Source organism: Oryctolagus cuniculus, chromosome 12 (genome assembly GCF_964237555.1).
Source record: "Oryctolagus cuniculus chromosome 12, mOryCun1.1, whole genome shotgun sequence".
NCBI classification, from domain to species: Eukaryota; Metazoa; Chordata; class Mammalia; order Lagomorpha; family Leporidae; genus Oryctolagus; species Oryctolagus cuniculus.
In genome coordinates this window covers 12,049,356-12,064,609 of record NC_091443.1, presented here as the reverse complement: position 1 = coordinate 12,064,609, position 15,254 = coordinate 12,049,356, and the positions used below count along the sequence as shown (strand labels likewise).

Sequence of the window (15,254 nt, the reverse complement as noted above, 5' to 3'; positions counted from 1 at the left end):
CCGTCCGCGCCGTCGCTCGGGGCGGGGCGCCGAGCCCCTTCCGGGGATGGGCCCCGGGGCCCGCGTCGGTGCGGCTCTGCCCAGGCTCCTCCCCGCTCGGGCGGGCGCTCCGCCGAGTCCCCGCCCGTCAGCCCGTCCGGCCCGGCCGGCCGCAGACGGGGCCTGGGCGGGCGCACGGGGAGCTCTCGGCCTCGGGGCGTCGGGAGGCGTCGGCGCTGCCGCTGGCCCGCGACGGCGGCACCATGTTCTCGCTCAAGCCGCCCAGACCCACCTTCAGGTCTTACCTCCTGCCGCCGCCTCAGGTAAACAGCCCGCTCCCGCCTCGAGCTTCCGGGGCGCCCCCGGGCCAGCGCGGCCCCGGGGGCAGGGGCAGGGGCCCCGGGGAGGCTGCGCGCGCTGTCCGAGCCGCGACGCGGGCAGTGCCCCCGGGCTCGGTGGAAACTTGGAGGAGGGCGCTCAGCCGTTCTGTGCCCGCAGCCCCGCCGGCTCGGTCCGCCCGGTGCGTGCCGAGGTCCAGGAGAGACCTCGCGGGGAGCTGGGTCGGTTTTCGCCCCGCAGCGCCTGTGTCACCCGGCGGGGCAGGTCACCTGCCCGTCGGATGGGGGAACGCTGGGACGGGCCCAAGCCCCTTATTGGTTTTATTGTCGGTAACGAGCAGGTCTGGAGAGGAGCTGGGCTGAGACGGGAGAGGGGTGCGGGGTGCGGTGGGTGGGATCCGGTGCGCTCCAGGCGTCGTCACTGAGCGGGGACATTGGCCTTCGTGTCTTGAGGGCGGCTTGATGGATTTCAATCGCTCATGTATTTCAGACTGACGATCAGATCAGTGCGGAACCGAAGATTAAAAAACTGGAGCCAGTCCTCTTGCCAGGTAAACGGGGTTCCAGCAGGTACCTGGGCGTCGTGTCTTGATCTCGGAGTAGGGTGTGCTACTCCCCCTGCCTTTGTTTTCAACTCTGTCCAGTTAGAAGCCGGATGCCCGAGAGGAGAAGATGAGCTGCTTAGCATCGACCAGGCCCACAGCAGCAAAAATAATGAGGATTGGTGTTTGCTCTGGGACGTTTCTAGCGTCATTGAAAACTCTGAGGCATATATATCGCTCCCTCAGTCTCTCTTCTTGGTCTCCTGAAATGTCCCTTTTGAAGGGAAGTATGCCTTTAACTGCCTGGGTAGTGAAAGTACTCTTTGCCCGGCTTGTCTGTCTGCAGTTTTGAGCATTTATGATTAGTAGGTCATCATTTTAATGCCTTTTGATAGTTGCAAAGTAACTCGTGGCGCGTCTGTGTCTCTGGAGTGTCAAAGCTCGGTGAACCTGGAGTTGCTCCCTCGGCGGTCGTCTTTGAGGTTGTCAGCTGTATTTGCAAGTTAGCTGGTTGCCCTTTTGGACAGGGTTTCCCAGCACAGCCCCTGTTGACATTTTGGGCCTAGTAATTGTTGAGAGAGCTGTTGGGTACGACCATTCCCTGGCCTCTACCCAGTGGGCGCCAGTCTTACCCCCCTTCCTCCACCAGGTAGTTGCAAGTTAGTTGCCACATCCACAGTGTCTCCAGGCATTGATCGCTGTGTGTGTGTGTGTTACACACCTTGTGGGAACACAGTCTCCAGGTTAGGAATCACTGCTTTAGAACAAGAACTGCCTTGGAGGATTTTAGAGACAGGGTAGGGATTGGAGCTGCGTTTGTTTTAGAGCCTACAAAATAGTATTCAGGTTGTATTTTGAGTCTTGTAACAGTTGTCTAATCATTAGGAAAAGTCAGTCGTTTAATAAGGTTCTTGGGAGAAGGAGCCTGATACTTAGGAAAGCCTGTTTTAAACCTGAAGTATAATCAAATGCCAGTTTGTGTGGCTTCTCACAGCATTTTAAAATCTCAGTCATTATGTAAAGTCACCTTTAAGGAGTATCAATTAAAATCTTACCCATAATAACTGGAAAAGTAGAGACGGGCACATTATAAACATCGACCTTTGGCTCCATATGGTATAAACTAACCCATAACCTTCTTAAATTTTGTTATGGGCCTTAGTTATACATGTTTCTCCTTGATTTCCTCCGTGTTTTTCATCCAAGCTATGTGCTAATTCATCCTTTGTACCCTTCCTCAGGGTGAAAACCAGAATTACTGAGTAACGCTTGCGCCCTGTGTGTGCTCTCGCTTAGTCTTAGTCACTGCAGGCGTTGGAATAGCAGACGGGAAGCGGCTCGTCTTGAATGAGTGCCTGGGAGTTGCTGGACTTCGGCTTCCTCGACTTCGGACAGGCCTGGTCTGAGGCCTTCACGCCCCCCCGCTATGACTCCAGTCAACACATAGTCTTAGCTTCTCAGGATGATGCCTGATGTTTTAGAGCCGGCTTTTAAGTTTAAGATGTGCTCATGAGAACTGTTTAAAAAACTTGGGATTTCTCATTGAAGGATTATCCTGTAAAATTACTAAAAAATCACCTTTCTATAGAAAAGTCAGTTTTTTGAGAAAGATTTGATATCCAGTTCCTGCCTGTAAGTGGTTTACTTGTCCTAGAAATGATAGCCAAATCTGGGTCTTTTAATGGCCTATTAAGGAATTATCTGGCTGTGTTAATTTTTCTTGCATTGAATTCCACATCATAGCTAACCTGTGAACATGGCTGTGTCATCCAGCCTTCTGTTGGTACTTGACCTATCCTTAAAGAACCCTGAACCAATCCCAAATTGTTTGTTTTTTTTTTTTTAAAGATTTATTTATTTATTTATTTGAAAGAGTTATGCAGAGAGAGAGAGGGGTCTTCCATCCACTGGTTCACTCTTCAGTTGGTTGCAATGGCTGGAGCTGCGCCAGTCCAAAGCCAGGAGCTAGGAGCTTCTTCCAGGTCTCCCATGTGGGTGCAGGGGCCCAAAGACTTGGGCCATCTTCTACTGCTTTCCCAGACCACAGCAAAGAGCTGGATCAGAAGTGGAGCAGCCAGGACTCAAACTGGTGCCCATATAGGCTGCCAGCACTGCAGGTGGCAGCCTCACCCGCTGTGCCACAGCACCTGTCCCCCAAATTGTTGTGTCTTTTGCCCTTCCTTCTCGTGCCCTCTGTTTTTATCTTCTCACCCTGGTCTTTCCACACTTGTCTGAGTGTGTTCTCCCTGACCGTCCTACAGTGGCCTCTCTCTCCTGCTCTACCTCTTGTGTCACATCTCTGAATACCACTAGAACCTCTGTTGCTTCTCCTTTGACCCTTACCCTTCTGCTACACTCATGAACTCTGTAGACAAGTGGGAAGTAACTGAAGTGTTGGTGACCTATGACCGAGGCTAGAGGCTGCTAATGTGGCGCAGTGTGTAAAGCTAACGCCTGTAATGCCAGCATCCTGTGAGAGCACCAGTTGGAGACCCAGCTGTTCCACTTCCAATCTGACTCCCTGCTAATATGCCTGAGAAGGCAGCGGAAGATGGCTCAAGTCATGGACCCTTGCCACCCATCTGGGAGGCCTCGATGGAGCTCTAGGCTTGTGGCTTTGGTCTGGCCCAGCCCTGGTCGGTCTGTCTGTCTCTCTGTCTCTCTCTCTCTGTAACTCTGCCTTTCAAATAAGTAAACAAATCTTTAAAATAAATGAAGACCTAGGCTAGGCTAGGGCTTTTACTGAGGGGTTGAAGAATGTATTCTGGCTTTCATTATAGTCAGGAATCAGGAGAAAACTTAGCCAAGTCACCTGTGGCTTCACCCGGGCACACAGGACAAAAAGTAATTGTTCAGAAATCTAGTCTCGTGTGCTGTGTTTTGGCATCATGCCTTGGGTCCTAGGATATCTTACTTCAGGTGCCCGAAGTTTGAACTCTTAATTCAATAAGCAGATGAAAATTAGAACACAAAATCAATTGTTTATTTGTGTGCAGTCACCATGTGTTCTTTTGGGACATAACAAGGCTAATTTTAAAACGTTTCTCATCTTTTATTAAGTAAAGAAAATAGAAGAAATTGACTAGTGATTTAATTTAGGCTGTGGCTTGTGTTCATAATCTTCAGCTTTCCTGGTTTGTAAAGCCCCTTGAGGTGGAGCCCGTACCCGACTGAAATCCCTGGTGCTGATGTCCGGCATGCCTGGGCCGCGGGGACGCTGCAGGGCCTGCTGCACGAGTGGCTGAAGGACTCCTGCCTGCTCACACGGCTCCCTTAGCCGTGCACACAGATCAGCTCCCAGACAGAAGGATAAAAGGAAGACTTACTTGATGCCAAGTATCTCACAAGTGTTCTCCTAGAGCCTAGGTTGAAGGGTTGAAATCCAGCACTCTGTCGAAGTCGTTAGCCTTAGCGTACTTTTTGTTCATCTTCCATCGTAATGTGAGTCTGTCTTTGGTTAATTGATCATGTATGTGTAAAGTCACTCCAGTACTTTCTAACATTCAAGCGAGAATTTTAAAACGTATGTGTGTAAATGTGTATATGTTTGTGTTCCAGCATATTTGTTAAGGGCGTGGAATGTTGGTCTATGCCTGTCGCCTTTCGGCTAGCTGCCGGACTGGTGGAGTGGTTCAGGGCGAGCTTCGGTGTGTCCTGGGTGCCAGGCTCTGTACTAGCTGGCGAAGGGACTGGAAGTGCTGTGTGCTTGTATGGCAGCAAGACCCAGGTGATCTCCAAGCTGCCTGTGTAAGAGGTAGAAAATTGTGACCTAGATCAACCTAGGGGTTGGCGAAGTCCAGCCAGGGCCTGGCCTCAAATCTGGGTGAAGTGTTTACCCACCCTTGCTCACAATGAGACAGTTACGAATGTAGCCTTCTTCCATAAAGCCAGGTTTATTTGGTTTAAGGCTCACCCCTCATGCTGAGGTACGTCCTTCTACCTTCTTTGGGGGTGTGTATGTTATTTATGATGGTGGTAGTAGCTAGTCCTCCTAACAGCACTGTCGAGTCAGGTACCATTTGGTACTCATGTGACAGATGAGACAACTATAATGTGCAGAGGTGAAGTAGCTTGCCTGGTGTTGAGCAGCTAGCAAGGGCAGAGCCAGAGTTCTGTGCCCAGCTTCTAGCCTGTGCCTCTAACCGTGGAGCAGCATGGCCTGCCTGGCTGCACGGTGACAGTAGGGTGCAGATTGCATGTCAGCCAGAGGGAGTTCTGTCCTTGCCTGTACCCTTTTCACAGCAGTGACAGATTTTGACCGTGTGCAAGGAGAATCTTACAGTTTCAGCTGCCAGAAAGCAGAATGTCGTGGGAGACAGTGGACTTCCGGTTGCTGGCTGCTCCAAAGCAGAGGCTGGGGATGCCGGTGACATCTTTGTGGCGAGGATGGAAGATTTGTAGGGAGTAGGACTTGAAAGTATCTGCTGTCTTTCAACCCGAGGCCTGATCGTTTTAAGGGTCTGTGAGCTGGGAGGGAGAAGAGTTGAAATGCTAGGGCTAGCAATAGTTCCACAGTTATGGAATGTGTGCTCCACGTTCGTGGCAGGGAGGTAGAAGGATTGAAGAGGTGGGGAGCTGCTTGTTCACTGGGGACCTGCTGAGAACAGAGGTTGTGAGACCTCAGAGAAGGGCACCTCAGCCAGATGTGGGGCTAGGGCAGGGCTGTCAGAAAAGGCTTCCAGGAAATGCTTTGTTCTGTGGATCTTGAATGCCTGCTACACCTTTGCTGCTGTGCTGAGGCTGTGTGTCACTCAGTTCTTTCCCTCTTCCCATGGACAGTGCTGACAGCACTTTTATTATTGGAATTAACCATGAGATTGATGGTGAATGCACTGATTGTGAGAGCCTTTTGTAATCAGATCAGCAACATGTGCAACCGTGGGCCATCTGGAAAATGGCAGTAACCATTGTTGTGTAGCTGTCTTGTTTGTGGTTTACGTATTTCCTCTTTGGATCACTTAATGTACTGTGTTTGTTTTCTGCTTCACTGTCAGTCTTTCTCTCTTTTTTTAAGATTTTATTTATTTTTTATTTGAGAGGTAGAGTTACAGACAGTGAGAGGGAGAGACAGAGAAAGATCTTCCTTCCATTGTTTCATTCCCTGATTGGCCACAACGTTGGGAGCTCGGCCGATCTGAAGCCAGGAGCCAGAAGCTTCTTGTGGGTCTCCCACGTGGGTGCAGGGGCCCAAGGACTTGGGCCATATTCTACTGCTTTCCCAGGCCACAGCAAAGAGCTGCATCAGAAGTGGAGCAGCCGGGACTAGAACCCGTGCCCATATGGGATGCTGGCACTGCAGGCGGCAGCTTTACCCACAAAGCCATAGCACTGGCCCCAACTCTGACTTTCAAATGAGTAAATACAAATCTTTTTCTTTAAAAAAAAAAAAAGAAACTCCTTATGAACCTTCATACATACAGTCTTACTAAAACAGGATAGAAATCCAAATTCTTTAATCTACAATTTTTTTTTTTTTTCTTTTTTGACAGGCAGAGTGGACAGTGAGAGAGACAGAGAGAAAGGTCTTCCTTTTGCCTTTGGTTCACACTCCAGTGGCCGCCGAGGCCGGCACGCTGCGGCCGGCACACTGTGCTGATCCGAAGGCAGGAGCCAGGTGTTTCTCCTGGTCTCCCATGGGGTGCAGGGCCCAGGCACTTGGGCCATCCTCCACTGCACTCCCGGGCCATAGCAGAGAGCTGGCCTGGAAGAGGGGCAACCGGGACAGAATCCGGCGCCCTGACTGGGACTAGAACCCGGTGTGCCGGCACCGCAAGGTGGAGGATTAGCCTGTTGAGCCACGGCGCCGGCTAATCTACAATTTTCTAACACTCTCTGACCTCAATCAGGAAGATTCCTTACTGTCTCCCAGATGTCTTCTTCCTTATTTAGGCCTTTGTTGCAATTACTTTATGTTCTATACTATCCCAACCCTCTTCTCTTTTCAAAATTTCATTCTAGTCACTTCTGAGGTCTGCATTATAACTGTTCCATTGTGGCTAGCACTCACTGAATGGGTACTTGACTACATGCTTTTTTGTATTGCATGTGACCATGACTGGTAGAGTCAGACCTTCTTAGTAACAGTGACAAAGTCAGATATTTTGTATTTGTCTTCTACATAGTTGTACCTTCCCATAATACCTTTCAGGCTACTTTAATTCCTGAATTTATTTAAAACTGGGATGACCAAGTTTATCTGAGACTGACCTAATTTTAGAGCTAAAAATCCACATATTGGGGAAATGCCTCCATTCTAGGTAAAATGGTACAGTAGGTCATCCTACTTAAACCACAGGTTAGGGAGTAGACGTTTAGACTAGTGGTTAAAACACCCCTGTCCCACATCAGAGTGCCTGCATTCTCTTCCTGGTTCCCAGCTCAAGTCTTCCCTTGGAAGTAATCATGAGAGCTCAGAGTAGTTGGGTTCCTGCCATGCCACCCACCTGGGAGGCCTGTGGTGCCCTGGCCTATCCCAGGCTATTTCAGGCATTTGGGGAGTAAGCCAGCAGAAGGGAGCACTCCCTCTCTCTCTGTTTCCGTGTCTGTTTCACAAATAAAATAATAAAGTCATAGGTTGAATTATGTGTTTGGCCTTTACACATTCCATAAGTAAGTTAGCTACTGTGCACAATGATATTTTCTCTTAGTCTATTTTCCAAACTAAAATTTATAAGAAAATGTATTTCTATTCATCAAACATGTATTGACTTATAAATGTGTAACATGTTAGGAAAGATAATATAATATAATTGATCCTCAAGGAGTTAAAAACTTTCCTAGCTGTTAGCATTTGGAAATGTATTAACTTTAATTACATTTCCTTTCCTATTTATCTTTTCAGATGGAAAGAAGGGCCTTAAGAAAACTGATGATTCCTTCCCTGGGAGGAATTGTAGAAACCGTTAGCTGATATTCTGACGTAGAAGGTTTTTCTGTGATGCTTTTTGCTTACCCACACTGAAGCTAATCTGCTTGCTTTATTGTCTATGAGGCTTCCCATGACTTCCCACCAGTGTGGGTAGTTCTGCATGGCTGATGGCGTGAAGCGCCGTGCTGATACGAGCACGGTGCGTGCTTACGTCGCCTAGCACATGCCTCTTCACGGAATATGAAGCCCAGGATACAGGCTCAGTGCCCTCTTCATGCTTTTATTATGAGCTTCTTCTTCAAGGCTACTAATTTAAAATGTAAACAAAAACAGTCCAAGTACTTTTCTTTTATGTGTCTATTTAGAAAGAGGCCATCTTTGCCTGCTTTCTCTTTGTTGGCTAGTTTTCTGGCCCACAGTTTACAGTATATGGCAGTAGCTTAATGCGACAGCTCCTATCCTTTTTTTCTAGGTTATCAGCAGAAACTTGTTAGGTGAGCAGACAGGGCTTTGTGCTTTGTGCTGAGCTCTTTGGTGAGAAAGGAGCCTTTTGACACCTGGCTCTTCCGGACACCTTCCAGAAAAGGTGGTCTGTTACTGCTCTGAGTGTCCTCCAGAGCTCTGTGGGGTCGTGGCCACACTGCAGATTAAAGCACCAGCCCTCAGATGCCAAGCCCCAACTGCATCTTCTAAGCCTTGTCTCACATAATTTTTTTTTAAAAAAGATTTGTGTTTTTATTTGAAAGAGTTACACAGAGAGAAGAGAGGCAGAGAGAGAGAGCGAGAGGTCTTCCATCCGCTGGTTCACTCCCTAGATGGCCTCAATGCCTGGAGCTGTGCCGATCTGAAGCCAGGAGCCAGGAGCTTCTTCTGGTGTCCCACGCGGGTGCAGGGGCCAAGGACTTGGGCCACCTTCCACTGCTTTCCCAGGCCATAGCAGAGAGCTGGATCAGAAGTGGAGCAGCTAGGACTCGAATCAGGGCCCATATGGGATGCTGACACTGCAGGTGGCAGCTTTATCCACTACACCACAGTGTCAGCCCATGCCTCACATAATTTTGAGAGTTGTCACCCAACTTACCATCTCCGATGTGAGTTGGCCAACCTGTTCTGTAATGTGCCTTGTAGTAAATGTTTTAGGCTGTGGTATAGTAAGTTAAACTTCGGCCTGTAGTGCCGACATCCCATATGGACCCTGGTTTGAGTCCCAGCTGCTTTACTTCCCATCCAGCTCCCTGCTAATGACCTGGGAAAGCAGTAGAAGATAGTCCAAGTGCTTAGGCCCCTGTATCCACATGGGAGACTCAGAAGAAGCTCCTAGCTCCTGGCTTCAGATCAGCCCTGCTCTGGCCATTGGGGCCATTTGGGGAGTGAATCAGCAGATGGAAAACCTCTCTGTCTCACCCTCTCTCTGTCTTGAACTGTACTTTTCAAATAAATAAATAAATCTTTTTTTTTTTTTTTTAAAGTCTCAGGTTTTGTAGGCTATAAGGTCTCTGTTGTGGGTGCTCAGCTCTCCTTTGTGCCTTGCAAGCAGTCAAATGCAGTACACAAACGAATCGGCATGCCTATGTTTTATTAAAATCTTATTTACAAAAATAAGGCTCTGTTTGGCCCGTGGTCCGTGGTTGACTATCTCCTAGACCAGGGTGGGGAATGTCTGGCCTACTGGCTGTCGTAGGCCTTTGCAATCATTTGGTCTGGGCCTGCCAAGGCAACCATAGGTGGGACTTGCAATGGAATAAGTTTATAGGAGGCTGATTTCTAAGTGGATACTTTTGTATAGCCTATGAATGATGTTACAAACATCCAAATGGCCATTGACAGAAAAAAAGCTCCACCCCGTCCTGGACCCGTTAAATGCATTCTCCTTTTCTTTGTCTCATTCTCATTGCATTCATAGGCTTTACTTTCTACTTTTGTGTCAGAAAATCAGGTTTCTAGAGAAGGGATCTTGTGTGTGCCTCATAAATACAGTTAGCTGATGGTTGTGGTATAGCTGTAACATCCTGGTCACAAGCTCTCTATCTCTTCCTTTCCGTTATTACCTAGGCTCCACTTCTCCAGAATCTAAAATCCCGTTGTGTGGTTTGTGTTGTGTTGTTTTGAAGACTGATTGATTTATTTGAAAGGCAGGTTAGAGAGAGAGGAAGCGGTAAAGAGAGATCTTCTGTCTACTGTTCACTCCCCAAATGGCCTCAATGGCTACGGCTGGACTAAGCTGAAGCTAGGAGCCTGGAACTCCATCCAGGTCTCCCACGTGGGTGGCAGTGTCCCAGGTACTTGGGTCATCTTCTGTTGCTTTCCCAGGTGCATTAACAGGCAGCTGGATCTGAAGCAGAGCAGCTAGGACTTAGCCAGTGCTCATATGGATGCTGGCATCACAGGTGGTGGCTTAACCCACTACACCACAATGCCAGCACTCTTTTGGTTTTTAAATAAACTTTTATTTCAGTACAACATATAAGAAGTATGTATGAGTTGTAAGTGTTAGAACTGGATGAGATTTTGTAGCATTGCTTCAAGAGTCCTTTTCTGGGTAGGTGGGGTGGGTAAAGAAGGTGGCACAGTGTGAGGTAACACATAGGGGGATACTCCAAGCCTGTAGTTTTGGCACAAGGACATTCGTGTTACAGGGATGTGTCCTCTAACTCTGAACTGAGAATAATTAGGTTAGTTGTTTAAGTTAAAGGCCCACTCAAAGCTGCTGGCTAAGATTTATTGGGGAGAAAGGGTGAAGTATTCAATAACCCAGATATGAGAATTGGCAAACTTCCTGTTCAAGGGCATTTAGAGGATTTAAATGTTGTATTTGAATTATTCAGTGAATTCTGATGTATGTCTTTGCAATTTTTAATTTTTCACAGTAGAATGCAGTTACGACCAGTACTTTGTATCTTTAAAATCAATTTTGGTGCTTGCTGTATCTCTCTGTAGTACATTTAGTAACTTTATGCAAATATAGGGAGATAGGTTTCGGATTTGAAATTATAACATTGAGTTGTAAGTTCCAAATTTACTTCTTACTATTTTTAAATTGTAGGAAAGTGGGTCCAACAGGTCCCTTGTCTGTGCATTAAGGAAAACATCGACTTTCCATACTTACAGGCCGGTTAGAGAACCAGGCAGGACAAGCGGAGAAACTCCCAGTGGTTGATTTTTACAGTGCCTCCCTGCGTGTGTAATCCAACAGTAGTAGTTTGCGACATTTTCCCAGCTTTATGTATGTTTACCCAGAGAGCCCTTTTCTTCCAAGCCCACTTCGCTGCTTGGCCATGTTGAATTACTGATTTCCATCCTGTCTGGAATAGTTTGTGCTAGCTGGTAAACCTGGTGTAGTGCAGTGACTTCAGTCATCTACACGTTTAACACTTCATTTCGCAGGCACCTACCATGTGGTAAGCACTGTTTTAACAGTGTGCTAACATTTCAATATTGATTAAAAGTCAGTCCATCTTTTACCCTTATAGGATCCTGACGGTGAGGCAGGCATTAATTTGAAAATATATGTGAGGCCGACGCCGCGGCTCACTAGGCTAATCCTCCGCCTTGCGGCGCCGGCACACTGGGTTCTAGTCCCGGTCGGGGCGCCGGATTCTGTCCCGGTTGCCCCTCTTCCAGGCCAGCTCTCTGCTGTGGCCCGGGAGTGCAGTGGAGGATGGCCCAGGTGCTTGGGCCCGGCACCCCATGGGAGACCAGGAGAAGCACCTGGCTCCCGGCTCCTGCCATCGGATCAGCGCAGTGCGCGCTGCGGCGGCCATTGGAGGGTAAACCAACGGCAAAGGAAGACCTTTCTCTCTGTCTCTCTCTCTCACTGTCCACTCTGCCTGTCAAAAAATAAATTAAAAAAATAAATAAATAAAAAAAAAAGAAAATATATGTGAGAACACTTCAAAAAGTTCATGGAAAATGGTATTAAAAGATGAGTATTTGGTGTAAAAAACCTTGAAAATCATGACCATTTTCTAATAATTTGCATTTTACATGAAGTTTTTGAAGATCCCATGTATATAAAATTATAGCACTATGTGAGTATTAGAATTATGTGATTATATGGAAGGAGGATTAATGTAGGCAGGAACATTTTAAAAGAGAAGGTATTCCTGAGAGAGTGACTGGGCGAAGAGCAGGGTATCCCGAGAGGAAGCTTGCGCTTAGACTGCATCGATGGAAATGCTGTGGCACATGTTGGGAGTGTGGACGGCTGTTGTGGTGAAGCAGGGAGCTGAGGTGGAGGATGCTGGCTACGTGTGCCAGGGCCATAGAAGGAAGCTGGTCTTCGGAACGGAAACAGACCCACGTGGTTTGAGCCAAGAATGTAACATGAATAGATTTTAATTAAATCTTCAAATAAGTTAGGGGAGCTGTTCTTAAAACTAGCCTTACACATTTTAAGAACTTTGAGTAGGAGCTTTTGTAACTCACACCTACTGTAGCATTTTTGTTAGTGGATTATTCTGAGATGGTAGTTTCATTCTTCATGAATTGGTAGGTGTTTGGGGAGTGACTTCAGACAGAGTCTATCCATCACTGTTGAAGATTTGTTTGTTTGTTTGTTTGTTTGATTTACTCAAAAGCCAGAGTGATGGAGAGACAGAGACACAGAGATCCTCCATCTGGTGGTTCACTTCCCAAATGGCCACAATAGCTGAGTATGAACCAGGCTAACCCCAGGAGCTGGGAATGCATTTGGGTCTCCCACATGGGTGGCGGGGGCCCAAGTTCCTGGGCCGTCTGCTGCCTTCCGAAGCGCGTTAGCAGGAAGCTGGATTGAAGCAGGGGAGCAGGGCCTCAAAGCAGTGCTCCAGTCTGGGACGGCGGCATCACAAGTGTGGTTTGACCCCCTCTGCCACAGTGCTGGCCCCTGTTAGAGATTTGTGTAATGATAGAAAAAGCCAAGTAAATCAGTACCCTAACTTCACCACCGGCTCTAGAGACTAATGGCTTAAAGATGTTCCCAGATCTAGTTGAGTTTTAGATCTTGAAATTAAGGGTTAATGATAACCGAGTTTTAAATGGACTATAGAAAATTACTCCTCTAAGGCACATTGTAACTTTTATTTTGGTTTCTTAAATTTATTTCTTCAATCTTTTGAACTCAATGTATATTTTAAGGTTTGTTGCCTACTAAGTTATGATTTGAGTGCATAGAGAAGCTGGATTTGGCTTTATGTAATGTATTTTAAAATAAAACTGAACTCTTTCTCATTTTTTTAATAAACGGGATCAGAGATGCTGGTTTTCGAGATCAGGTCACGTGTGAGTAGAACACAGATCTTCCATGAGGGCACCGTGAAAGAGAAGGTGCCGTTCATTTCTTCTCCAGAGTGCCCTTTGGCAGATACCTGAGGGGCTGAGGCACGGAGAAGAGTGCGGACTCAGCTCAGCCTTCTTCTGGTTCCACTGCCATAGGCCCCTAACCGCTCACCTCAGTTCCCATGCCTCACAAATGGAGGATGGTGCTTTTTGTTGTCCCTTTTTAGAGCACCCGGGAAGTAATCGGTGAATAGTCCTCTTATTGTCATCATCATGAACTGTTTGTTCTAGCTTGCACAGTGACTGTTGACATTTTATGGTGTAGTTATAGCTTACACATTTTTTTCCATTTTTTTTTTTTAAGGAGAAATTGTTGTAAATGAAGTCAATTTTGTGAGAAAATGCATTGCAACAGACACAAGTCAGTATGATCTATGGGGAAAGCTGATATGCAGTAACTTCAAAATCTCCTTCATTACAGATGACCCAATGCCCTTGCAGGTATGTTTTGCTTGTACACTGTTTAATTGTGTCAGGGTGTGTGACGTACTGTAAGTAGTACATATTATTATAAGTCAGTGTGGAAAAATTATAATACAATTATTAGTAACTGATAAAATGTTGGGAATGCATTAAGATTCAAAATAAAGTTTGAAAAGAATGTTGGGATTTTAATAAGCAATAGAATTAATGAGGAGATTTAAAAAAAAATACCTTGCTTTGTTTGTTCTCTGTGATCATTGATATATAGGATATATAACCTTTATGTAAAAGGGAATTACTTTCTTCCAAATCTTTCAACCTGCTTATAAAAACAAACATATTTTGGTTTTTATTTTTTTTTAATATTTTTTATTTATATACTTGAAAGGCAGAGTTATAGAGAGAGGGAGAGAGGGAGGGAAGGAGACAGAAAGATCTTCCATCCACTGGTTCATTAACCCAATGGCTGCAATGGCTAGGACTGGGCCAGACTGAATCCAGGAGCCAGGAGCTTCTTCTGGGTCCCCCACGGGGGTGCAGGAGCCCAAGAACTTGGGCCATCCTCTGCTGCTCTCCTAGGCACATTAGGAAACTGGAGCAGAAGTGGAGCAGCTGGGACTCAAACCAGTGCCAATACAGGATGCTAGCATTGGAGGCTGCAGCCCAGCCTGCTGCGCCACAGCGCTGGACCCTCCTTTTTTTTATTAGTCAAAAGAACTTAATTAACAATTTTTTTTATGTTTTATGGGTTTTATTTTTTAATTAATTCATTCTGTTCTCAAAACATCAGATTCTAATTTCTAGTGTATAACAAGAATGAGGAAAACTATTGATGAGCTCTTTCTTTAATAACCTTTGAACTGGGACCAGTTTTGTGGCATAGTAGGTTAAGCCATAGCCTGTGACACCAGCATCCGTTTTGGGCACTGGTTTGAGTCCCAGCTGTTCTACCTCTCATCCAGCTCCCTGCTAATGTGCTTGGGAAAGCAGCAGAAGATGGTCCAAGCACTTGGGCCCCTGCACCCATGTAGGAGGCCTTGATGAAGCTCCTGCTTCTGCTTGGCCCAGCCCAGGCAGTTGTGGACATCTGGGGAGAGAACCAGCGGATGGAAGATTCTCTCTCTCTCTCTCTCTTTCTCTTTCTATGTAATCCTTTCAAATAAATAAATAAATCTTAAAAAGAAAAAAACCTCTTGAACTATTATATTCTTACTGAAAAGCAAAGTTTATTTTTAAAAAAGTTTTAGTCATTGATTTCATTTACAGGTCCTGGACTTTTCTTTCAGCTCTTTTTCTTTTGATTTATAAAGTGTTACACACATTTGTTCCCAAGATCTCTATTTATTATAGTAATTGTTGTCTAATGAAATATTGCTTATTAACCATAGACTTTGCATTGAATGGTCTCACTGTGGATAACTATTTTTCATATAGTCATTTATTAATTTATGTGCTTGTTACAATTTATGTGTTTATTACAGTCTTCTGTAGGTATATTTAGAATAAACTTGAGGTATTACCAATACGTTGTATATAAAGATACTGGCTTATTGGATGTAGACTTGGGTTTTTCCTTAGGTTTTTTTTTTTGTATCATTATGATCTCTGGCCCTAGCATTCAGTGTAAATGAGCAGCATATACCTGGAGCAGCTTAAATCTGGTATCATTAATAGGAAAAACAAACCAGTTCCCTGCTGCCAGCAAGTTGAAATTCTCTGTCAACTGTGTTCTTAGTTTGAAAAATGAGTATAAAACATTGATTTAACAGGGGAAAAAAATGTTATAGT

General features: G+C 46.0%; 1 protein-coding gene across 3 annotated transcripts in view; it reads left to right on the top strand.

Annotated features, from left to right (window-relative positions):
* MTMR10 (myotubularin related protein 10) overlaps positions 1-15,254 on the top strand; it is a 51,262-nt gene continuing 36,008 nt past the window's right edge. Inside the window, exons 1-3 of one of the 3 annotated variants that reach the window (XM_051822254.2) lie at positions 1-302; positions 808-868; positions 13,348-13,484. In XM_051822254.2, the coding sequence (XP_051678214.1) occupies positions 243-302; positions 808-868; positions 13,348-13,484 (258 nt within the window). In that variant the 5' untranslated portion in view covers positions 1-242. Of the gene's footprint in view, positions 303-530; positions 659-807; positions 869-13,347; positions 13,485-15,254 lie in introns of those variants that run through there. The other 2 variants (XM_051822255.2, XM_070053534.1) reach the window with 2 other exon arrangements.